The sequence below is a fragment of the Triturus cristatus genome, chromosome 3_1 (genome assembly GCF_964204655.1).
Source record: "Triturus cristatus chromosome 3_1, aTriCri1.1, whole genome shotgun sequence".
Taxonomy (NCBI): Eukaryota; Metazoa; Chordata; class Amphibia; order Caudata; family Salamandridae; genus Triturus; species Triturus cristatus.
The window spans coordinates 725,955,881-725,981,095 of NC_140583.1; the positions used below are offsets into that span (position 1 = coordinate 725,955,881).

Here is a 25,215-nt window from a genome sequence, read left to right on the forward strand (position 1 = left end):
CAACAATGGTGGTGCTTTTATGTTTACAGAATCCTTGAAATTTGAAAAAAGCTTAAGAGAATATGAGTGGCTCACCCATAGGGAGAAAAGTTACTGTTGAGTCGACCCCTGAACTGGACAATGTCTAATTGTGCCTCACAGATGATACATTTTTGAACCTCAAGATGTAAATGCATATGCAACAATGTTATTGCAGATTTATGGGTGCAAGTTGACTGCATGTATGATCTTGTCTCGAATTAGCCTAGAGTTTTCCTGCTGCTGACTTTCTGAGGAGCAGCGAGATTCGGCCGAGGCACGAGTGTCTGGAAAGGAGATGGGTTTGCTCCACTAGTCAAGGGCCTTTCTGGTAAGAGCAACAGTGAGATGAATGTAGGCAGGAGACGTCCAATGCTACTGAGGTGCAGAAGTAGGCTGGCACTAATGACACCACGTATGAGATGCTATCCAAGTTGCTTTACAGACAGGTTGCGCTATGGAAGCACCACAGACAGGCTGGATGATTTGAGGTTTTTTTGTGAGGGGCACAGGGATTTTTCACTGCTAGCAGTAGCTGAGTTTGTGGATGGGAGGGGTCATGTGTTGGTAATTGCTTAGTGATGGCAGGCTAGGAAACAAGACAGAGCACAGACATGAAGTAGGCACAACATTGCATAAGATGCTTTACATGCTGGTGGATGTCTGAGCTTGAATACATTAATGGAAATGTGCAAGGCTGGTGGAGACAGGACCCCCTCCTTCCCCCCAGAACATTAAAAACCTACAAAACCTCAGAAAAGTTAGACGGGTATTGGCTTACTTGATCAGGCTTGGTGTTAATGTGGCACTACCCTTACATCCCTCCCTAGCTTTAATTCATTACAATTGAGGTTCCTTTGCCACAGCAGACACCAGAACGCGGTTTTAGATCCGGCTATAGCACCGAGACTGCGCTGCTTGAAGTCTCTGAAATTATCAGGGAATCAGTGGATAGGGGCGAGGAGGCCATGTTGGTCCTCCTCGACCTATCCGCTGCTTTTGATACTGTCTCCCACAAAATACTTACCTCCCGCCTACAGCAGCTAGGGGTCGGTGGGACAGTGCTGGCCTGGATTATTTCTTTCCTGTCTAGCCGTTCCCAAAGGGTTACGATGCACCCTTTTGAATCCGAAGACAAACCCCTCCTGTGTGGAGTGCCCCAGGGCTCTGCCTTGAGCCCTCTACTGTTTAATGCTTATGTGGCTCCTCTGGCCAAGGTAGTTGAATCCTGGGGCGTCAGGGTGGTCTCCTACGCTGACGATACTCAGCTTATCTTTTCCTTTCGAGACCATTCTGACTCCCTCTTCTCCAACTTTAGAAACTGCCTTGGTAACATATGCTCCTGGATGTCAGCCAATCACCTTGCCCTTAACACCGACAAAACCGAGGTTCTCTTTTTCAGTAAAAAATCCCCCCCCCCTGCAACCCTTTGGTGGCCTACCATTCTGAATCCCCCACCCTCTCCCGTGAAGGCAGCTCGTAACCTGGGCTTCATTTTTGACAACTCTTTGTCCGGAAATGCCCAAGTTAACAAAGTGGTAGGGGCCTGTTTCTCTAAACTTCGCATGATCAGAAAAATCTTCCCCTTCCTCCCTCTATCCTCACGCAAAACCGTAGTCCAGGCCCTTATCATCACCCATCTAGACTATGCTAATAGTCTATATGCAGGTGCCCCGCACTATCTTATTGACCGCCTGCAAATAGTCCAAAATGCGGCAGCCCGGCTCATCGGTAACATCCCTGCCCGTACTTCAGTCAGAGCCTACCGAGAAGAACTTCATTGGCTTCCCATTCAACGACGCATAGACTTTAAAATTCTGATCCTGACATTTCGGGCTATCCATGGTACTGGCCCACTTTATCTGAAAAAGCGTCTCAAGATCTCTGTTTCAGCCAGACATCTCAGATCCAATAACCTTCGTCTTCTGTTGGTTCCTAGATTCAGGCTTTCTCGGACTGGCGGCAGATCTTTCACCGTCACTGCCGCCAAGCTCTGGAATAGCCTCCCCCTTGACCTCAGGTTCTGCGAATCTGAGCCAGCCTTTCGCCGCAAACTCAAGACCTGGCTGTTCACTAGGCGGTAGGACTTGGAACTGTCAACTCCTCACCGTTTCCCATTTTCTCTGTGAGATATGATCTTGGTTACTCCTCATGGGGACAGTTATGTAATCTTAGCGCCGGGACACCTCCTTTGGAGGTAGCTGCGCGCTCTATAAGCTCCATAAATAAATAAATAAATAAATAAATGATTACAATCAATAAAAGCCCCTCCCCCCACCACTTGTTCTGTTTTTCTTTGTCTCATTTGGATACTGATGTGGATGGTGGCGGACTCCTGTTCACCAACAATGTTTTATTTTCCCTGTGGATATTTCTTCTGCTTTCTCCCATGACGCAGGGGAGAAAAGTTCACTGTAATGGCCACTGGAGTCTTAGAGCCAGGCTGTAGACGGCAGTGAATCAGGGAGGGTGTGACGGAGTCTGGACGATTTACATGTGGCTGATTCTGTGCTTCCTGGGATCGGAGGTCCACGGGCTGTGCGCTGACTGCAGCAGGATGCAGGAGAGCAGAGCTCTTTTTTGAGAAGATTGGGTGTGTCACCGTGTTGGGCACGAGATTTACTACATATTTATATATTTCAAATGCCTTCTATTTCTTGTTCAACATTAGCTATATATTCTTCTCCCTCAATTTGCACCAGTTTTGGTCTCTTTACACATTGAAGAATGTTACTAGCTTTTTGAGCAATTGAAGAATTTTACTAGCTTCTGAAGGAATACATTTATCCCTTAGGGGCTAAGGTGTCATTGCATTGCAACAATCAAGGCGAAAAGACCAAAAGAGGGCATGCTATGTCTTCTTCCTTGAACGAGGAAAGCTCTATATTAGTAAGGCGACCCAGATCACTTTACCACTTTTCATGACTCAAGTTGATGTTCAACTTATGATTGAGGTAGCAGTGTCCAACGTCTAGGCAGCGAATAAAAGAGCTGGCAAAAGGCACAAGGATCTAAAACTTCTAAGAGTGTTATTGACAATGAATCATCGATGTCAGATTTGGAGAGGCCATCCACCTCTTAAGGCAAATATGTGAGGGGAGAAGAAATGTGATAAGTTCTATCTCACGCTCTTGACAATTTGGGTTTCCCTCTGTATTAGACTAAGAAGGGGGTGAGATCCTGCTTCCTCAATATGCCAAGTCCTCGTTGATGGCCATGACTTTTCATGGAAAGATTAAAGAGACGGTCTTGGGAGAGTGGAAAGACCTAGATAAGGTATCGTTTTCAGGTTCTTGCAGAAGTTATATAGGATGGAGGAAGAAGACTGGCAACCTCACAATATTAAGTTGATTTAAGTTTATTTACACTGATTGGCAGAACTTCAAACTACCCAGGGGGTTGTACCACATCAGACCTGTCGGAAGAGAGAGTGGACGCTGGACGAAAAAGAGCCTATGCAGCTGAAAAAGTCACCCCAAGGCACTTATGCTGCATATACAGCTCAATTGATGGTAAATGTCTGTGGCTATCTAGGAGGGCCAGAAATGTTCAGAGTTTTTAGCCGCGATGGAGCAGCAGGCTAGGCTACTGGCAGATAGTTCTTCAGATATGGTGAGAACTACAACGGTATCTTCGAGAGCATTGATTTCTGCAAGTAGAAAACTCAGGATGAGGGACTGGAGAGCAGAAGTGGTGGAGAAAACTCTCCCTAAAATCCTATTTTGAAGGGCATATGTTATTTGGATAACAACTGGACACAATGATTTTTAAAACATTTAAGGACCTCAAGCACGCTCTGCCGTATTAAGTGAAGACTGATACCCACATTTTTTAGTCTGGATTCTCAAGACCATCTTCCAAGATGAGGGCAAAGCCTTCATCTTTTAGGCGCATAAAATACCAACCAAAGAATTACTGCCTTTGAGCAGAAGAAGCTAAATAAGAAGAGATCCTGACAAGAACTGTCGACCTGGATTCAGTGGGAGGAAGGACTGTTACATATCAAGGAGTCTGTTTTCGATGGGAACGTAATCTATAATGGATATGCAATGAACTTTGTAGAGTGGAAATCAGATACAAAATGTATTTGCATACAGTTACCTAAAGGCGGTCCCAGAAGTTTGGCCTGAGTGCTGAGGAAGGGATAGGGACCGGTGCATATTCCATAGTGTTCCCTGTACAAAAACTGCTGGGTGCTTTCAAACCTGTTCTTGGTTTGCAATGAGTGAACTCTTGGATCAGAACAGTGCACTTCTGAATGGTATCCCTACAGTTCATCACTCTAATGATAAATCTAGGAGATATTTTTAGAGTCAATAAATTTGCAAGATGCGTACCCTAATGTTCCCATCAGAAAGTCTCATGAGAGGTTCCTTCGGTTCCTGGTGGTGATGCTCACTACCAATTCAGGGTTCTACCATCTGGACTGAAAGCCTCCCCGAGAGTGTTCACAAGAGTGTTGGCTCCTCTGGTGGCTCTTCTCCAAGCAGAAGGAATATTCCTGGACTTGCTTATTCAAGCACCATCGAAGGAGCTACTCTTGACCCACACACAGTGTTGACAGTTCTTACAGATCATGGGTTCCTGGGGAAAAAATCAAGTTTACATCGATCTCAAGAACTAGTTTTTATTGGGGCATGCTTCTGCACTCTGCAGAATAATGACTTTCCCAGGCAGCAGAATTCAGAAAATGAATTCTCATTTGTTAGATTTTCTCATGCAAGATGCTCCAAATGTGTTTTCTTTGCTAAGGGTGTAAGCGATTTGTATGCAACAAACTTTCTTGCCCCATAGTCGAGGTTTGAACTTCACAAGATGGTGGAATGCATTCTGCGAAATTGGTTCCTGAGTTCACAAGACCTGTCCTGTAGGATCAGTTTGACACAAGAGGTGAAGGAGGATCTAGCTTGGTTGATGGATTTAGCCCACCTCAAGAAAGGCATTCTTCTGGCGCCTCCAGGCCCTCTCATTATTACATCAGATGCCAGTCTATCAGATTCGGGGGCATGGCTCGGAGACCAAAAAGGATATACAGATTTTGTATTCTAAACGGCGTACAGAGGTCTTCAAATTGGAGACAGGTTGAAGCATTGAGGTTGGCCTTACTAGTCTTCAAATCTCAGCTCATAGGAAAACTGGTCCTTGTTTGGAAAGACAACATGACAACCAAAGCCTACATCAACAAACGGGAGGACAAGACCATTGGGCTCAAGTATCCCTAATTTGGCTGACTGCCATTCACATTCAGGGATAGCAGATGATCTGAGCAGGGAGATTCCATCATCTCTGAACTTCAACTTCCCACCAGCGATGTACAATCTTCTAGTCCTCCAATAGGGTCAACCACTGGTACATCTATTTGTTTCCACCAAAATGCCGAAGTGCCAACATTTTGTTTGAGAAGGGACGCATACACATGCTTGGGCAATAGATATTCTATTCTGCCACTGGCTGAAGCTCCTCTAATATGCCTTCCCTCTCTTTCCACTAATAAGGCCCTTTCTGTTGAAGGTAAGAAAAGAGTGGGTCCAAGTGATCATGATAGCTCCATCTTGGCCTAGGCAAACTGGTTTCCCCTTTTGACATCCATGAAGATCTCAAAAGTATGGCCTCTCCAGGTGATTCCATCTCCTCTTGACTTTCCAATTCAGAGATGGGAGTCACAAGCAAAGCTAAAGGTGACGGCTGGGTGGCTAAAAGGAGGGAGTTGAGGTACCAAGTGATGCAGGAAAATCTGGCTGTAACTCTACAGGCTTCCAGAATGGTTTGGTAGACACTGGCAATGTTTTTCTTACTGGTGTGGTGATAGGGATTTGAATTCGATCACTGTGAGTTTGGTTCTAATTTTAGAATTGTTGCAAGATGCCTATAAGTGGCAACCTTAAGGGTCCAATGGGCAGCAATTAGAGACTTTGGCAGTTCATGGAAGAATGTATGAGACTAATATGGCTTATGCTTAATTTAGGGCTTAGAAAACAGTTCTCCTAGAATGCTGAAAACCTGTCCAACATGGGCTTTCCCTCTAAATTTAGATGAATTAGCAAGATCTCCTTTTGAACCCAAAGAGAAAGTGAATATTAAACTTCTTACTCATAAAACCTTTTCTTGTTGCAATTACCTCATAATTGAGTTTGGGGAACTGTGAGTTATGTTAAGTAAACATCCCTTTTGTAAAGTTTTCAGGATAGAGTGGTACTGACTCTTGCTTCTTCCTTCGCAATTAAAGTGAGTTATTCCTTCCACAGGCATCAGGAGATTATTCTTCCTGGGATCTTGCTATCCCCTATCTTGACAGAGGAAAAAAGATTGCATACCTTGGATGTAAGAAGAGCTCTCTTGAATTATTTAGACAGGGTACAACCCTTTAGAAAGGCTAAGTCACTGTTTTTTAATTTTGGTCTAGCCAACAACTTCATCTTTAAGTATTTGAAGTAGGTACCTGATTTGAATGGCCTATGGGGTGATGGGTAATGTTGCAACTTTGGGAATTCAGGGAAAATCCACTCATAGCATGGCTTCTTTGACAGCGGAATGACAGGGAGACATGAATGTGGAAATAAGTACAGTGGCTACGTGGTTATTCCCTTTAATCTTTACTAGGCATTACAAAGTTTCGGAAGTGTATCACCTTGATGATGTATTGGGTTAAAAAGTCCTCTTCACTATGATGTAATAGAGAAGAAAGAGCATTATGTCAATAAAGCCTGATTGTGTAAGCACAAACTTCCAGTTGTTTGGGGTTTATTGCTTGCTAGCGCTCATTTACAATGAATTAAAACGAGGAGGGATGTAGGGGTACTGCCATAAGCGCATTACTCTAAAATCTACTCCCTCGCTTTAATTCATAGTACCTCTTGCCCTCCCATTACGGAAAAACTGAGTTGTTGAATACTGAGCTTTAGCATTAACAGAACAAGTAGCTGGGGTGGGGCTTTTATTGATTATAATCACGTGTTAAATTGTCCAATGAGGCAAGGTAGCCTCAATTATAATGAATTAAAGCAAAGGAGTAAAACTTGGAGGAATACATTTACCTGTAAATAATTATGGCATTTTCTTCAAGAGATGCATCTAGCTCTGGGGTTGTAGTGGGGTTGGAGGAGTACATAGCCTTCACTCGACGTACAACAAATTTTGAAGAGGGTAAGTTAACTTATTTAAAAAGACCAATTTTTTTTTTTTTTTAACATTTCCACACTATTGCGGACACAGAAGGGCAATATCTTATTGTGTGAAGTATGCCGCGTAACAAGCCCAGCACTTTTATTAGCAATTATGGCTTGAATGTAGACTGCTCTTAAATCTGTGAAAATGAGAAATCTATATGTATGAATACAGAACAGCACTCCATAAAATGAAGACGCAATTTTAACAAAAACCTACAGCCCCACGCTGGACAGACAAATCCAGTGTTACATTCACGTCCCTGCGGTCCGCTTTGTGGGCCATGAAATGCATTAATAGACATCACAAGCTAATAGACATATGGTGATGTTGCTTGACTGGGACTTATTTAGAAAACAGAAGACAAAAGGCTTTTGTCAAAACAGGAACAGTTTGTTTAATTAAATAGTTTGGCCGGGAGAATAGTTACAGGCACGAGGTCTTAGGGCTGTCTAAATGTATGCACCCTCGTACCTGCACAGGAAGGACTGCAGCAGTCCATGCCATGCAGATAATGATTTTGACGTTCCCTTTGCGGTTCCTATTTCATAGGCACTGCAGTGGGAGCGCCAAAAAACCGCCCACCAGATAGGAAAAAACTCTTAATCTGGCAGACGGTTCAAACATGGGTTTGGCGGGGCGGTCCTAACCCATGTGACATCTGACTTTACGGTGTTTTTTTAGAACCATGTACCCCCACTGGCCATTTGTGTTTGATTGGGGCACCTATCTGTAGAATTGACCAAGATTTTCCTGTAAGAGTGCTTGCCCGCCAGCTATAAACCCTCCCACCTGTGACCCATTAATCAGTAATCCCAGGCCTAGGTTGCAGAGTCTGCCTGACCACGTACTTGCACGTCGAGGTACATGTGTAGTTCAGAACGGGTGATTCTATTAATAAGGATGATAGTTAATTGTTGTCGATAATTGCATTGCTATCCACATGAACAGCAACTGAAGAATCATGGGATGGCGGAAACATAAATTTTACTCTTCTGTGCATGCTGTGCAATCCGGCATAGACTACTGGCTCCTCGTGCGGATGTAAACTCTTCGGTGACTACAGCGGGGGCATGGGCTTGTACGTTGTTGAATTACACTAAAGTAGCCTACCTGGTATGGTGAACAAAAAATGTAGTGATTCTTGTTTGAGACATTATTAAACATTGTACTTGTAGAGGAAGGGAGGGCAGTGATAAATGAATATTTTCAGCTAAATGTAAGTTTTGTAGGAAGAGCCAGCACTCTGTGGAAAGCCTTCCAGGCATATATATGGGGAGTCAGTATAGCTAAGCAGGCCAGTGTACTTAACTGTCTATAGGCCACCACGGATAAAATTAAAAAGTAGCGGCAGTAGACTGAGCATATCACACCGGCAAGACATATTGAACAAGACTCTTGGAATTTCAAGTGAGAGCAGATAGAGAACATACTTCGACAAATACATGGTTGTCAGAAGGTATGGGGGATGTGGAGTGCCCGGGAAGAATTGTGGCCAGACTGGCGTGACCACAGTGGGTTTCGTGCGAAGTACCGAGGCAGAAGATGAGGAGGGCAGATGTGCAGGAATACTTTGGACATCTTAGCTACCATAGGTAGCTATAATACAAAGCTTTATACATCCCAAAATGACACTTACATAAACAATATTGGCGCATATCTTGAAAGGGTTGTCCTAGATTGACTAGAAAATCATGAGTGTGGGACTCTAATGCATTAAACTTCCCTCTCTGACATCAAAATAATCACCAAGGTCATGGAGGGAGAAGAGCACCAGGTAGTGATGACTAACCACTGAATTCTGTAAGGAATAAGTGGACATGTTGCCTGGATAACCACTGGAGACGTATGAAAGAGCAAAGCATTCTCCCTCCCATGCTTAGGGAGGCAAAAATAAACACTCTACATAAACCTGGTAAAGACCACTCCTCATGTGCATTCTGAATAAAGACCACTCACTAATTAATATGGAAACAAAGATACTGGAAAACATTAAAGCTTAAATAATCCTACCATATAGGAGGGTTTGATTCTCCAAGAGCAAGTTCGATAAATACTTTGTCGATTCTACAACAAACAGCGCCAAAGGTTTTTGCCCTACTTCATCGAATTAACCCAAACCTGACTGTGGTAGTGGTGCTACGTGGCATGGAGAAAACCCATTAATTCAGTTGTATGGGCCTTCTTGTTTGCACAACTTTGATGGGCGAGAGAATAATAGGATGATCTGGCTTCTGTATTCCGACACTTTGTCCTGGGTGAGAGTGGACGGAGGTACATCACACACAGTTAACATGACAGGACACTAGGTAGGGGTACTTCCTGCCTCCTCTGTTCTTTATGTAAACCATGGAACCCCTGGTCTGTACTATCTAAGAGTACCACTCATTCAGAGGGCTGTGAATGGAGGTACCACTTGTATCTTTCCATACAGATGCTATTATGTTGTAAATTAGGGAACTGAACTGGAATATATCCCCTGTAGTTGCAGATATTTTAAGGTTTGGGCGACTATCAGAGCTGCAGGTTAAGTGTAGCAAGTGGAGCAAGGCTGAGGTACTTCCTCTGACCCCAGCCTCAAAAGTGCTGACTCTTGACTATTCCCTGTAGTTAATGGGAAGATTCAGTAAAATCTCTAGGGATTAAAATCCACCGAGACGTGGGAATGATAATCCAAAGAAATCATGGCCTGTGATCATTCGATTACAGTACACCAGTAAAAAAATGGATTTCTCCGACCTTACTACTTTGGTGGCCCACCCAAGATTACAAGTTTGTAAACATTCCAATTCCTTTGATGAGGTATGCTATGAAAACATGAAGCTCTAAGAATGGAACTGACAGAAGAGCAATGGTGCTACTCTTGTTTACCGACAAGACGCCTTTTTACAAAGCAGGCAGGCTGCTGCATTAAAAATTCCAACAGACTGTACAACTCCCCTTTGAAACTTTAATCCTACATGTGCCTCAGCTGCAACAGTGTGGAGGTTGATATTGTGCACCTTTCTTGGATGTGCTTCATGCTGGCAGACTACTGTAAATCAATATCCGTCACACTCACAGATATAGTGGGAGAGACACTAAACCCTCATACCAGGTAGCCATGTTGGAAACTGTTAAGGAGCCGTCTCTTTCCTCAAGGCATTTCTTGGCTATTACCGTGCTTTTGGCCGAGAGAAATACATTCATCTCTTGGGGCCCAGGCCCAATACCTACTGTGGCCAGCTGGATGAAAGAGCTGGTGAACTGTAATGATGAAGTCTATATATTTATGTACAACTCCTGTCATCCACATCACATTATAAGGACATACAGGGACCATTTATGGGTTCCTTCCTTATTAGGGCCAATGAATACATGCCTGAATGGGACTGAGAGGTGGATGACAAAGAAGAGAGGCAATGCAGATAGGAGGATGTGAAAGACTTGTACCTTGAGTACTACTGACGACAGCATGGATAACTGCATATGATGATTGAGGACAAGGGCAGGGGTGAGTACCAGGGGAACTGTGGTGCTCTGAAGCCCTGTTCACTTTTATTATTAATGGTATTAAATATTGTGTCACTTATATGCTTAATGCCGATGCCTATGAAGAATCCTGTGACAATGGTATGTAAAATTAGTAGTTGCAATGCTGCCTGTTATTTTGCAACTGCTGAATTTTAAAAAAAACATAGTATCACTACTATTTGTATGGTAACGAATCAGTGACTTGAAAACTCAAGGCTCCTCCAATTTACTGCATGTGAGTATTGAAACAATGTGTAAACAGCACTGATTTATAAGGCAGGGGGGGTCAAGACTTAAGAGGCATGTGGTCACAAATAAGAGAAAAACTGTGTTCCTGCTGTGGGATATCATTTAAGTGTTTGTAAATACAGACACCCAGGAAGAGTCTAATCTGCATATATTGGCCCTAACTACAAGTAGAATGGGCAGGATTTCTGAAATTACAGCGTTTAGAATCACTGATTACATGCTGTAATTGTATCTTTGCACTGTGCAATTACAAGTTTCTGCCCCCAGAATGAGTTATAGTTATGCAGATCTGGGATTATTGGGTTCAAATCCATGTGCTATCTAGGATACTGGGGACAATTCTGTTCCCATTTCCCACCTGCTTTATTCAGGTGGTAAATGGGAGCATGAGGGCAAAGGGGCAGTAGGGGGGGGGGGAAAGGTGTATAGAGGCGGGACACATTGTAGACCATAGGACAATGTTGGGTGGGCTGGGCTGCCCTTATACCTGCAGCCTTAACTACAGCTTTCTTTCATCAGTTGACTGGTATAATCGGGCCTGATGTTCCAGTACCAAGTATATCCAGGTACGAGAACACTGGACCGTTTCATTGTCGGGTAGAGCGATATCCCACACTACATTAAAAAAAAGTAAAATAGCAAAATGTGAGTGATCCAAATACTTGTATCAGGCATTTGGCCTGCCAGTAACAAGATAGTGGTTTATGAGAGATAATGAATGAAATACAGTACAAGAAATAGAGCAATAATATGAAGTTTGCTTGATTTGTTGAACTCTAGAATGTAAATATTTTGAGAATACAGAAACAGAGAACACTCCGACACAATAGTTAGAGCATCATGAGATACTGCCTAGTGCAAATAGCAATTGTGCATTAATCATTTATGTAGGCAAGAAACTCTTGATCTAGCAGAGAGCATGATTATATGCAGCATATATAGGCTATCCTGTTTTATGTTTACACCTATATTAACTCATAAAGCCACCACCAAAAGCGAAACAGCTCTCATCAATTTAAACATATAAACACTGATAAACACCTGCATAGCCACAAACCAAAATGCCATTTAAAGAAAGGAAAGTAAGAGGGATTGAGTCATGTTTGTTTCTTATTGAAGGACCAATACAATGTAACTTTCTTATACAAGGTAGCAGCAATAAAGACTTGTCTGACATTATTCTGCTTGTGTTTTGTTTTTTAGGGATGCCACAAAAATATTGTTGCATCTTCCTTTTGTTTCCTCCAGTTATGCGTACTTAGATTAAAGGTGCAGGGTTTAGAAGTATGTTTTACGCCCAATTTGAATATTGTATACACTGTAGAGAATCTGGGAATATTAAAATCATATTTGATCTTTTGGTAGTGTTTAATTCTTTCACTGGTTGGTAAAATGGCTGGCTCTTAAGACTTTTAGCCAAAATGTACTATCACATTTATCTGCAGATACAGAATGGGTAAAGCCCTTTGAAACATTAGCCCCCTATTTTAAACAAGCATTTCCAATGCAATAGGTCTTGCATTATTAAAATTTGAGCTATTGGTGTTGCATTATTTAGCAATGCCAATAGCTCAAACTTAAATAATGCGAGACCTATTGCATTGCAAATGCTTGTTAAATTTTATAATGAAAGCAATACAGTGAGAATGAGGAGGGAGAAGAAAAGATTCCTCTCCCGTACTTTTACTTGTTTTTACCTCTGCAAAACATAAATAATGAAAGGCGCCTTTTCCCAATTTGTATTTGCAAACCACCCGAGTTTCAGGATTTAATACCGGTTTCTTGAGGTAGGCGCAAATGACCACAGGTACTTAGGCGAGCGCACTCCAAAACTCGGCGGTTATCTAGGAAAGCAGGATTGGAAAAGCCAGTTCGGCAGGCGCGACCGACCCGCCCTTTCCGTTGTAACTGAAAGTAAACTTACCCTTTCCTGCTTACATGTGAGAGCGCTGAGATTTGCAGGTAGAGCTGGCCAGAGCTGGTGCGAACAGACTAACCAGGCACCGGGTCGGCTCCAGAGAGCAGAGGGACCCGAGAATCCGGACGTGGGCATCCGGACTCCGGAAGCCAGCAGCGGACTGCGCCGCAACCGTACCTGAGGTAACAAGCTGTCTCCGTGGAGCCGACAGGGGGAATGGAAAGTGAAAGTGCATGAGGCTACTGAGGACGGAAGGGGGACAGGAGATGTGCACGCCGCGTGGCTGTACACGTTACATGCAAGCGCGTCTTCACAAGCGCGTACACAGGGTCCAATCCGCCAAAAGCCTGCACGTGCCCATCTCCTATCCCACTTCCGAGGCAAGTCAGCAACAATAGATCTCGCTGGCGACAGCGCTTCGCGCTGCGTTCGCCAGGCGAGACCTAAAAACTCTGTATTCATAGCAGGTCATCTTCCAAACACCCCAGGCTTTGAATAGTCAATGCCTGGTGTAGTGACAGTACCCAAGAAATTAGTGCTGTAATCAGGCACATGGCACAGTGATGAGAACATGACAGAAGGCTTTCCACATGCAACAAAATTCATAGATGCTGGGTGTCCCATAGTGGTGTTATAACTTCAGCTGATCTGGCTTTTTATCCAACTGCACTTTACTGCTGGGGATCTTCAGCCCATACTTACAATGTTAACAACACAATTTCAAGTCCCAGAATACAATGTGATCACTGACATAAAATGTGATATTTGCCATGGGTACACTTGGCAGCTCTGAATGGCAACACAACAGTAGCGCCACCTTAATAGTAGTCAGGCAAAGAGTGCAGAAAAGCAGTGGTGGCATGTTTAAAGCATCTAGCTTCAGGTGCCGGGCTACAAATTAATCTGGAGTAATTCACAATTTTAAAGGTTTTACAAGGTACTCTGCTATTGGGAGGTTGCTTCACCACTACAATGTCATAATATTCAGTAATGAGTGGGCGAATTACACCCCCCCCCCCCAACTGTGTACAGGAATTTGTTTATTCAAACTTTTGAAAACAGCATTCTTACTTTTCAATTCATTAATAGGCCCTGAAACCAGACAGAGTCCTGACATTGAGTGAGAGAGGAAGTTAGATGCGAGAGATGGTAATGAGATGTGAGTTTGAGTGACAGTGCAATGCACAGATTTTCTAAGCTTAAAGCAGTCTAATATAAGTTCATAGGACACATTGCCAATGGGAAGGTACTACATGCCCTGCATTGCTTTAAATTGAATTTGTGCTTCATAACAATCAATGCAAAAAACAAGTTATTTAAACACTGGAAAATACAGTTTGCGCCTATTTTCAGGGTTAGGCAGCTGAATAAACACTGATAAGCACTGGTTTCAAAAGGTTCCGTATAGCAGTGATAAAATGCCACTGAAATAAACAAGAAAACACTGACTACAGAATAGCCTAAGTATATACTAGGAAGCTAAGGAGACATTGCTTCCTCATCCAAGTCCTTATATCGTGAGGTTTTTTTTTCCCTTTACACTGACAGGAGATTTAGGACTGCAGTGAGGAAGACAGACAGAGTAATAAAGATCAGTGACAAGTAATCAGGGCATAAATAAACAAGAAAAAAAAAACAAGATTCCAACACTGGAGAAGATGGCGGCCGGTCGATGAGTCCGGTCGGGAGCTCCGTGCCGCGGTAACTGAATGAAGCCGCCACGGTTGAAGTAAGCTGTTCTCTACCCGCGAAACGCCACCGCTGTAAACGGGGGAGCGCGATGATGTTGTATCGTGTTTCCCATTGCATATTTCCTAGAATGTCGTTTTTTCAAGTGCTGTAAAATCTTGGACATATGTATGCGCCTGCTTGCATTCGGACTTCCCCTTGTCTTTTCTTACCTGGCGACGGCGAGTGCAGACTAGTTGGGGCATGGTTGTTGATTTCGAGGACTCTGTCTGTGGTCTCTTTGGGGTGAACCAGGCTGAATTGCAGGCGGCTGCGCGGTGCTTGTCTGTCCGTGGCTCTGCGCTCCAGGCCGGCTCCGTTTGGTGGGAGGCGGTCTCTCAGGCTCAGAGAAACTTCAGGCGAGCCGTGAGCCGGATTTCGGTCTTCACTCGGGGGGAAAGGGGAGAGAGATCCTTTGAGGGGCTGCTTTGCAATTTCATATGCTTTTGAGAGGCATGCAGACGGGGTGCTTTCTCAGAATTCTCTAGGTGCTTGTCGAATTCAAGAGCCGGATGCGGACTTTCTGAAGGAACTGGAGTCAAATACCTTAAAAGCCAAGGTTTCAGAGAGTTCCTATTTCGGGTGCAACCAACACATGATTTGGGCAAGCAAGCCTTTTGCGGCAAAAGTGGAGGGGGTTAAATCTAGCTCAAATAGAGTAGACAATATATCCGAGAATTTAACCAAGATCACTACTCTGCCCCCTGTAGTCGAGGGACTGGTTAACCCCAATAAAGTGTCATACCCTGACTTGCTATACTCTCAGAAAGAAGGGGCAGGGGGAGAGGCCCAATCAGTTGACGAGGGTATAGGAGAGCCCCCCCAGCCAGTAAGATGGGCAGGCACAAGTTGTGAGGCGAAAGGGGTATCTTCTTACTGTTTAAGGAATAGGCAGTTTACTAACACAAGTCTACCTTCAGCGGTAAACCAGACCAATATTCCACGCACCACTAAGAGAGTCTCTCGTAAAGCCTCGAAATTACTCGCAAATAAATTAAGTCACAAAAGAGGGCTCCTAGGAGATAGTGTGGAATTGGGGGAGGGGGGTAAAGCTCCCAAAGTAAAGATTACTCCCTCTTTAAGGGTATACTTCAGGGTCCAAGATCGTGGGCAGAATCGGGAGATAAACAAAGCCCCGAGAAACCAGGTTAATCTTAAGAGAGGAATGGAAAACCCTACAATCATGGTTGAGCCAGAAGGCTCGACAGAAGGTTTAGCAGGGGAGGCAGTGGATCACTCTGCCCAGACCCTGGCTCAAAATCAATTTCCGACCTCTATTCCAACTCAGTCCTAAAGTCCGGCCCCCAGTCCAGTCCAGAGTCTGGTCACAATCACACCTACTAGTCCAGATATATGTCTATTAGATAACTTAAACATATCCCAAGACAAAGCGCAAAGTAGTACTGACATCTTGCTGGGGAGAGTGCTGGACGAAATAAAATCAAGGTTTGAAATATCTGAGGGGAACCAGAATAAGATTCAGGAAAAGTGTGAGCTGCTCGACGCTAAGCTAAATTCTCTGAGTGAGAGAGTTTCCTCTGTGGAAGCAGAAGTTGAAGGTCGGAGTAAAAAAGTAGAAACAACACAAGAGGAAATTAGAGCTCTGAAGGCAAAGGATAAAAGCATTGACGAAAAACTGGAAGCGTTGGAGAACCAGTCTAGGAGATGCAATCTAAGACTTCTCAATGTTCCTGAAGGGCGTGAGGGTTCAGATATAAAGAAATTTATAATCACACTCCTAGAGGAACAGTTTCCTTGGAGTAAAGCTCTTGGTCTGGAAGACGATATTCAACAGGTGCACAGGGATCCTTACGGGAAAAGCAAGGAAAGGAAAAACCCAAGGAAGATCCTAATAAATTTCAGGACGTACAACAATAAAGAAAGATTTTTAAGTGAAGCTTTGAAAAAGGGAACATATAATAAAGATGACTCGTCCTTTAAATTCTGTTTCGGACATAGCAAAGGTAACCCAAGACAGGCAGTGGGAGCTAGGACAGATGATGCCAGAACTGAAATCTCTTGGAGCAACTGTTCAGATGAAATTCCCTGCTTCTCTTAGGATTATGTGGAGGATTAAGATGTACAACATCAGAGATCCCAAAGAAGTTGAAACCCTCCTTGATCAAATGCGGGATCAGGCTCGGAAATAGCGGTGGCTATAGGCTCATATACAGGTACAATAACAGTATACTTTGTGGTAGTGAGTAGCAGTATATCTTTAGATCTTTTTGCTGTTGCACGGAGTTCAAAGTGGGCTAGTAGTAAAGCCCAAAGAAGAAAGGGATGCTTCTCCAGGGAGGGCAACAGTCCTTTTTTTTTCACAACTGCTTAATGACTTATTTGAAAGGAGTGGAAAGAAAGAGAAAAAAAAGAGAAGAATGCACGCGGGTGGGGAGCAAGTTAAGGGAAAAAAATAATAAAATGGTCCTCAGTACATTGTATGCTATAGAAGGAAGGGGGAAATTGGGGTAATGCGAAGGGGGCTGGCGAGGTACCCAAAAGGTAGAAAGAGATGAAAAAAATGTGAAATATGTAAAAATAACTTCCTGGAACGTTAATGGGTTACGTACAAAGAGCAGGCGAAGGAGGATTTTGGAATATCTCAGATCGATCGACAGCGAAATAATAATTCTACAAGAAACCCATATATTAAGAAAAGAATGGGAAGAAATCATGAAAACACTCCACTGGGTGGGCTGTTTCATATGCACGAATCAAGAGTGTGTCATTAAAGGGGTGGCCATTCTATTTAAAAAATCCCTGAAAGTAAGAATAGTATCTTCAGAGACTGACCCAAAGGGGAGGTGGGCAATAGCTAGTATTAGTATACTTACCGAATTTTTAACTGTGGTAGGCTATTATGGCCCAAACCTGGACGATCCTACCCCTCTTCAATAGTTATACTCTCATTTGATCACGGCCACAAGTCCTGTGATTCTAGGCGGGGATTTCAACATTATTTTAGATCCGAAAGTGGATCGATACCCCAGGGGGGGGCTGAATAATCTCCCTAAGATGAGAGAATGGTTAGGAATTTATAAAAGGGACCTGGGACTAATCGATATTTGGAAGGACAAGGGAGATAAGTAGCTTAAGTATACCTTCAGGAATAAGAAATTAGGAATACAATCTAGAATTGACTACTTCCTACTAGAGCTGGGCTCTTAGAAAAAATTCAATCAGTGGTCCATCTTCCAGCCCATCTCTCGGATCATTCGGCAGTTCAGGTCACTTTATGTCTGAAAGACGATATGGTAGCTCCAAGATGGACAATGGACCACACAATTTTACTGGACCCTCAAATTATTGACCAACTTAACCAGGCGACTGACATGTATTTTGAGAATAACTGTGAGGGTGTCTCTCCCCAAATCATATGGGATGCATATAAGGCGGTGATAAGGGGGAAGGTTTTCGGCTAAGCCATATTTAAATCTAGGGGGCTTAAGAATGAGATCCAGAATGAGATCCAGAAACTGGAGGATAATATTAGAGTACTTGACCAACAGATACTCTCAGATATACGTTCTCCCACGTCTCAGGACCTAGAGTTTGAAAGATCAAAGCAAAAAGATTTGTTAGCTGACATATTGGAAGTTCGAATTAGAGAGAAATGGGAGTGTAGCAAATTGGCTCATTATGAATACGGGGAAGGATGTGGAAAAATGCTAGCCTGGAAAACCAAAACGGATCGAGTGAGAAATAAAATCAACAGTATAGACGCACGTAATATAGCCCAGAATGGTTCAGAGGAGGCTGTAATAAAACAGGAGTTTACCGCCTTCTTTACAGACCTCTATACGGAAGATCATAATCCTACCAGCAGGGAAATTAAGAACTTTCTAGATGCTCAAAACACCCCTAGTCTCTCGTTGGAAGAGAAGGAAAAGCTAAATGCAGAAATATCAATGCATGAGGTAGAAGGTGTTATAAAAAATTTAAAAAGAGGCAAGGCGGCAGGTCCGGATGCCCTTCCTAATGAGTTTTACATAAAACTAAAAAATATTTTGGTCCCCCCCCTAACGACTCTCTTCAATGAAATCTTTCTGCACAAGGGTAAAATTCCTGAGTCATGGAAAGATGCAACGATTTCCATCCTGTTAAAATCAGGGAAAAACCCTAAAAAGTGTGAGTCTTACCGCCCTATATCTATTTTAAACTGTGATTATAAGATCTTCACTCAAATCATGGCAAAAAGACTTGGAAGAATTGCAGGGATGTTGATAAACTCTAATCAAAAGGGCTTCTTGTCAGGAAGACATTTACAGGACTTGACGCAGGAGTTAATCGGAACAATAGATATTGCCATTAGTGAAATGTTACCTCTATCATTAATTACCGTCGACGCAGCTAAAGCGTTTGATAGAGTGAACTGGTCATATCTAATTGACGTCTTGAAGAAGTTTAATCTAGGTGATAATATTCTGAACATGGTAACTAATATTTATGATTCTCCAAAAGCAAAAATATTAATAAACGGCAAACTTACTGAGGACATCTATATAAAGAGAGGCACTCGTCAGGGGTGTCCTCTCTCTCCGTTGCTTTTCGACTTCTATATCGAGCCAGTGGCAGGATGCATCCTTTAATCCCTCCGTTTTGTTATCAAAGTTGGAATAAAAAAGTGGCTCTTTATGCAGACGATCTCATGATCTTTACGTCAGATTTGAACGGAGCCCTAGGTGCATTAGAAGACACCCTGCTCAACTTTGGAAAAGTTTCGGGATATCAGATAAACCAGGCCAAAACTGAAATCATGACTTGGAATGAGCCCTTCTCGAGTCCTTACTGTAGGGATAAAATCAGATACTTGGGTATCGATCTAGTTAAAAGCCTGGATAGAATATCTCACATTAACATTCATAGAGTTGAGGTTGAGGTGAAAACACTGCTGAAAGTATGGCGTGCTCTCCCATTAACGATCCTGGGTAAATCAAATATTGTTAAAATGGCAGTCCTGCCGAAGTTCACTTTTATTTTTGGTGCTATCCCGCTCGAGTTCAATAGGGTCACCATAAAGAAAATCCAAGGAGAGCTGTCGAGCTTTATCTGGTCCTCTAAAAAATCAAGAATCGCCTGGAATAAAATCAGGAGAAAGAAAGAACAAGGAGGTCTTGCTAGCCCCGACCTCTTGGAGTACTGTAGAGCCTTCCAATTTAAATCTTGCAGGACTTTGTTAGGCCCATATGCACATTACCCAATATACTTACAGAAAATGACAAACAATACAAGCCATTTTTTTATATAAGTTTGGTCACCCGAAATACTTCAAAAAAATAAAACTGAAGGTCTTGAAGTCTGCCACTAAGTTGTGGTATTGTGTAAGATCTACGTTAGATATTCCTCTTCTTAGTGACAAAGCCCCGATCTGGGATTCACCAAGTACACCAGAATGCCTTAAGGACTCTCTTGCGCTCCCCCCAATATCAGCAGGAATAATAGAATGGGGGCAATTGTTGTCTCGGAACAAAATACTAGACTGGGAGATACTAGTTGAAAATGTGAACATCCCTCTTTCAAAATTTAAATACTATCAACTATTAAGCTGGGCAAGGTCTCTAAAAGAAAATAGAAAGGGCAACCGTCCTTTAGAAATGAAGATGCTGGAGAAGGCTCCATTTAAGAAAGAAATATCATATTGGTACTGGTCCCTTATCGCTGCTGGCGAGGAAGTATTCCAGATTCCGGAGAGAATATGGGGGAAAGACCTGCCGACGCTGGATATTAATAATCTCTGGCAAGTATCAATGAGCAAATGCTGGTCCATTGTAACTTCTGCTGCACTAAAAAGAAACCACTTATTTACCACTCAGAGCGTACTGGACCCCGAAGAAGTTATCTAAATTTAGTGGAGCAGCAGTGAAGAGTTGTCCGAAATGTGGACTGCAGAATGCAGATGATCTGCACATGTTCCGGCTGTGCCCCCTCCTCGATGATTTTTGGAGGGATGTGGGTAAGACTCTAGGAGAGGCAGTAGGAAGACAGCTAACTGTAAGTATTGATTTAGTTGTCTTTTGGGTGTCAGGCGGAAATGTGGGAAATGTAAATAAGGTTCAGGAAAACCTGATCTTTTTTTTGATACTTTTGGCCAGGAGAGAGGTGTGTGTAAAATGGCTGAGTCCTTCTCCTCCACTTCATAGGGATTGGCTATCTTCATTTTTAAAAGTGTATAACCTAGAAAAAAAAAGAAACCATTCTCTAAGAAATATAAATTTTGGGAGATCTGGGAAAAGTTGCATATGGGCTAATTTTATAAATATATATGGTTGTGACACCTACCTTGCTAGAAGGGTCGGTGCCCCCTCTTGAAATCTGGTTACAAAGTCCGATGATTATGTGTGAGTGACACAACATTAATGAAGGCTTCAAAGAGTAGCCAGAATGGCTAGCTCACTCCCCCTACCCTATAAGAAGTCTTTTCCTAAAGTATTTGGAAGTAAGGGGCTCCTATTCTCTCTAAAATTCCGGGAAAAGCAACCTTGCCAGGATGGCGAAAGTGGGATAAAGAGAAAGGACCCCGAGATCTCCTATACTATCAGGGTTACACAATGAGGACTCAAACATAAATAAATAAATAAATAAACAAACAAGAAAATCCAAAAGAATAAAATACAACTAAAATATTACCTCCTGTGTTGAAATGTTAACTATCAGTAAAGAAATAGCTAGCAAAAATCTGCATCATCCACTACATGGAGGTTTATTCTTTAGTAGATATACATCAAGTTTATCCGAAAGAGGTCTATCACTGCTATGCAAATGGTTAGGTTTGAATGGTGCATTTCTGGCAAGAAGCAGAGCCAAATTCACTATTATGCTTTCTGTGGTGCCTTTATGGGTTAATCAGGTGTCCTATGAATGTCTTTTCTTAGACAACAGACTCGTCTTGTTCTACTCTAAAAATGACCCGACTCCCGAGCCCAGTCCTACCCGTCTCTCCGCAAAGCTCTTAAATTGCCATTTGTTTTGATTATCTTAGGGTTTCTTTAGCTCACAAAATGCTATCCAGAGGATCCTGATTGTGGTACACGGCTGTAGTTGGCAGGACCGCTGGAATTATGTGATTGTACAGCTGTGGCATTTTCCACATAGTTATGAATATATCACATTTGCCACATCCATCATCTGCTGCATAAGCTGCAGATTTTAACAACAAAACAATTGTTTCTAGCTTAAATGGATCAAAAGTTACTGAAATCACACGTTGGTGTGCAGTGGAAGGTCCTGTTCAAAGGTTGCCTGTTCAGCTTTCATTTGCTTATTAATGTATTTGGAGGTTGGTTAAACTGGTACTAATAAGGTGAAACGAATGCTTAGACATGGGCAAAAAATGACACAATTACGAAGTAATGCTATCACAGAATGTGCTGCATTAGGTAGCAAAATTTGCCTAATCTTACTGCATACATTAGTCAACCCTGCCACCCAACTTAGTTATCCCATACTGATAATTCAAATGACCTTAGCAGTAGGGGTACATATAGGCATGCAGAAAGATAAGGGAGGTGCCATCACTTGCCTTAATGATGATTTCAGTTTTTCCGTCAAGGTCTTCTGTGTGCTGGAACAGCTGATTCTGAAACTGAAATAGAGATTGAGACCCATCAGTTCAAAATGATGCAGTTCACCATCGTTCCAAATTTAGAAACACTAATAATATATTGTTTAAAAAATACATAGGCAGTTACTACGAGAAATTGGATAGGAGATATATATATATATATATATATACATACCACCACCACTGGTAGTTATATAGGGACTCTTTCGTACCAATGGCTTTATATGTACAAAGTATGCATTGTTTAATAACAATGATTAAATAGTTGCCATTTATTTACAGAGATTATTAAAATATACTTATGAGTTGAGAATTCACTTGACTCCAGAGTTTGGTATGTGTGCAGTATTTCAAAACTCTATACAATAGGTATAAGCTGATATATGCTTTAGGTCAGCATGGACAGCCGACGAGAAGGAGTCTACAAACTATCTTACAATAGTTGAACATTAAGTATACAAAAAAGAAATGGATCGAATGCTTGAATTAATCCCAGCCACTGGTAATTACTCAGGGCTGCATCCTAGTCCTTTGTCATTTTGAACACCATGTGACCCCAGTTTGGACCCAGCCGTGGCATGATGTGCACAATAACGATGGGCTGGGATGTGGGCCGGAGGAAGTACCAGTTGCTAAAATTAATTCAAGCATTTAATCCATCACACTTGCCTACTTTAGATTATTTGAAAGCAGGTATGAATCAATCAGGAGATATGTTTGCACATATCACTGTGTCCAACTATAATATTACGGGGTGTTTTAAGGCCCTGGCTAATTGGCCTTTCCCCATAGAATGCTAAACCATTTTTGTCTATGTGGTGTAGTTTGCACTTACGTCTCCATAACTTTTTTCCACATAAAGTATTCACGCCAAAATTGTGTCCTTTTTTCCAACATTCTGGGGAGTCTAAAGGTACACAGGGTATGTGGATTGCCTAGAGTCGACCAAGAAAATAGGCAAAATATAACTATATATTGTTGTTTTTTGGGAAACATGAGAAAAAGCTGCTTGTTTCTCCTAAAAATGGCATCAACAAATGGTTTGCTGTACAATATTCATCATCTTCCCAGCTTTTAGAAACACATAGAGCTGTACCAAAAAAACTATATTTTTTTAATTTAGTTTCAAGCGTTCTAATCCGGTTTTATGCCTATACTACAGAAGGTGGGCATACCAACCTGGAAGAACCATTAGTATAACTAAACAAGTTACAATAAAAATTCCCAACAACCTACCACTCCCCACCCCACCCCATCACATGACAACACTCCATGTCCCATAAAGTCACAAGAGACTGGGAGCTCCAACCGAAAGTCACTCAAAGGTCGCCGCCTAAAAGGGCTCTGCTCAGGGATAAGAGGTCTATGGTCCGTAGCCTATTAGGGCACGCCAGGTCTCTATTGTCATTGTTTAGCTATGTCAGGATACGGTCCCACATTGATGTGAATCTGTCAGATTCATTCTGCAATTGTATGCTAATTTCTTGTATGCTAGAGGTCTCCAGATCTTTTGCAGCCACATATTAATGCTCGGAGTGATCACCTTAAACCACAGGTTCAATATGGTCTGTTTTGCTGCCACAATGAGATATGAGATTTTTTTCCCCAGTGGGGGAGTGTAAGAGGTAGGCGTCCTCCTGGGGCATCCATAGTAGAATCAGTACTAGATCTTGTGGTAGATTGCACCATTTTCACCTCAGCATCTCCCAAAAACTTTTGGGTGTTTTAAACCATGTCTTGTTAGTGTCTAATGCCATGTGTACAAAATCTTGTAAAGTGTTTCCCTCTCCTGTGCGTGTCTTGCGAAGTTGGCCATGCAGGTGTAAATTTTGCCCCATTGCTTATCACCTAATGATACTCACAAGTCCTGTTTCCATCCTGAATGGTTTAAGGGGCCCTGGTATATAGTATTAAGATTGAGGGGAGAGTGGATCCTAGTGATCAAGTGTTTAAAAGTTATAGGGCCTTGGAGGAATTGCTCAAAATAGGGGAGGGGTCTTGTGGCTAATGCTCTCATTTCTGAGTGCATGACCCAATGCCTGATCTGTACATAGTGGAATCTCTCCCTCTTGGTGGTATGGTATGTAATCTTAATATCCTCAAAGGAGTGAAGTGCCCCATTTAATAAGAAATCTCTAAGGCGAGAACACCCGTTTGTAATCCATACCTGAAATCTGGATCTCTCCAGGCCGGGGGAGCAGTCTGTGTTGCTATGTAGCAGGGTCAAAGATGAGGGGTAAAAGGTTAACCTCATAGTGAGAAAGATAGTTCCAAGTTTCAAGGGTAACCCTTGTGATCAGCAACAGAGAGATTGCAGCATCTGTGTTAGTTAGGGAGCCACAAGACCTCTGCCAAAGGTCTGGCCATCAGATTTGAAACAACAGAGTTGGTCAGTTACCCTTAGGAGCCACTCTGCCACATATCGTATGTTGGATGCAAGGTAGTAAAAGTGTATATTGGGGATCCCTGGTCCACCGGAGCAAATAAGGAGAGTAGGCTATTATTGGCAAAGGCTAATACCTTGAAGGTATCTTGATGAAAGGGCACTACCAAATCCCTACATGGTCTTGAATCTTCTGGAGTAAGGGTTCCAGATACAGAGGAAACAGAACTAGGGTAAAAAGGTATTGCTGCCGTGTGCTTCGTTGGGTCTATATCCTCAGTGTCTTACCTCCATTCAGATTAATTCTGGCCCATACTGCAGTATAGATCGCATTGATCCATCTCTGAAAGCGGATTCTAAAGCCTGCCCTGACAAGGGTTGCCTTGAACATGACCTAGTCGACCTGATCAAAGATCTTCTCCATGTCCAGGAATAGCAGAACGGCTTCTTTGTGGCATTTCCATGCTAAGTCGATGACATTGAGAGCTCTTTAAGTGCTGTCGCTGCTGGATCTGGACGGGACAAAACTACTCTAATCATTGTGCATTTAATGTGAAAGAAAAGATTACAACCGCCTGACATGGAGTTTGGCACTGAGATTCAATAAGGATGTTTGTCGGTAAGATTGGCAATGGCTAGGGGTTTTGTTTAGCCTTTCTATTAGGGTGACGGTCACCTCAA

The 25,215-nt window shown here is 42.6% G+C and overlaps 1 protein-coding gene across 7 annotated transcripts in view; it reads right to left on the reverse strand.

Moving 5' to 3' along the window:
* Window positions 1-25,215, reverse strand: part of DEAF1 (DEAF1 transcription factor) — a 357,225-nt gene that overhangs the window by 46,696 nt on the left and 285,314 nt on the right. For all 7 annotated transcript variants that reach the window (XM_085644850.1, XM_085644849.1, XM_085644848.1 and 4 more), the window contains one exon: window positions 22,110-22,172. In XM_085644850.1, coding sequence (XP_085500976.1) covers window positions 22,110-22,172 — 63 coding nt within the window. The remainder of the gene's footprint in view (window positions 1-22,109; window positions 22,173-25,215) is intronic.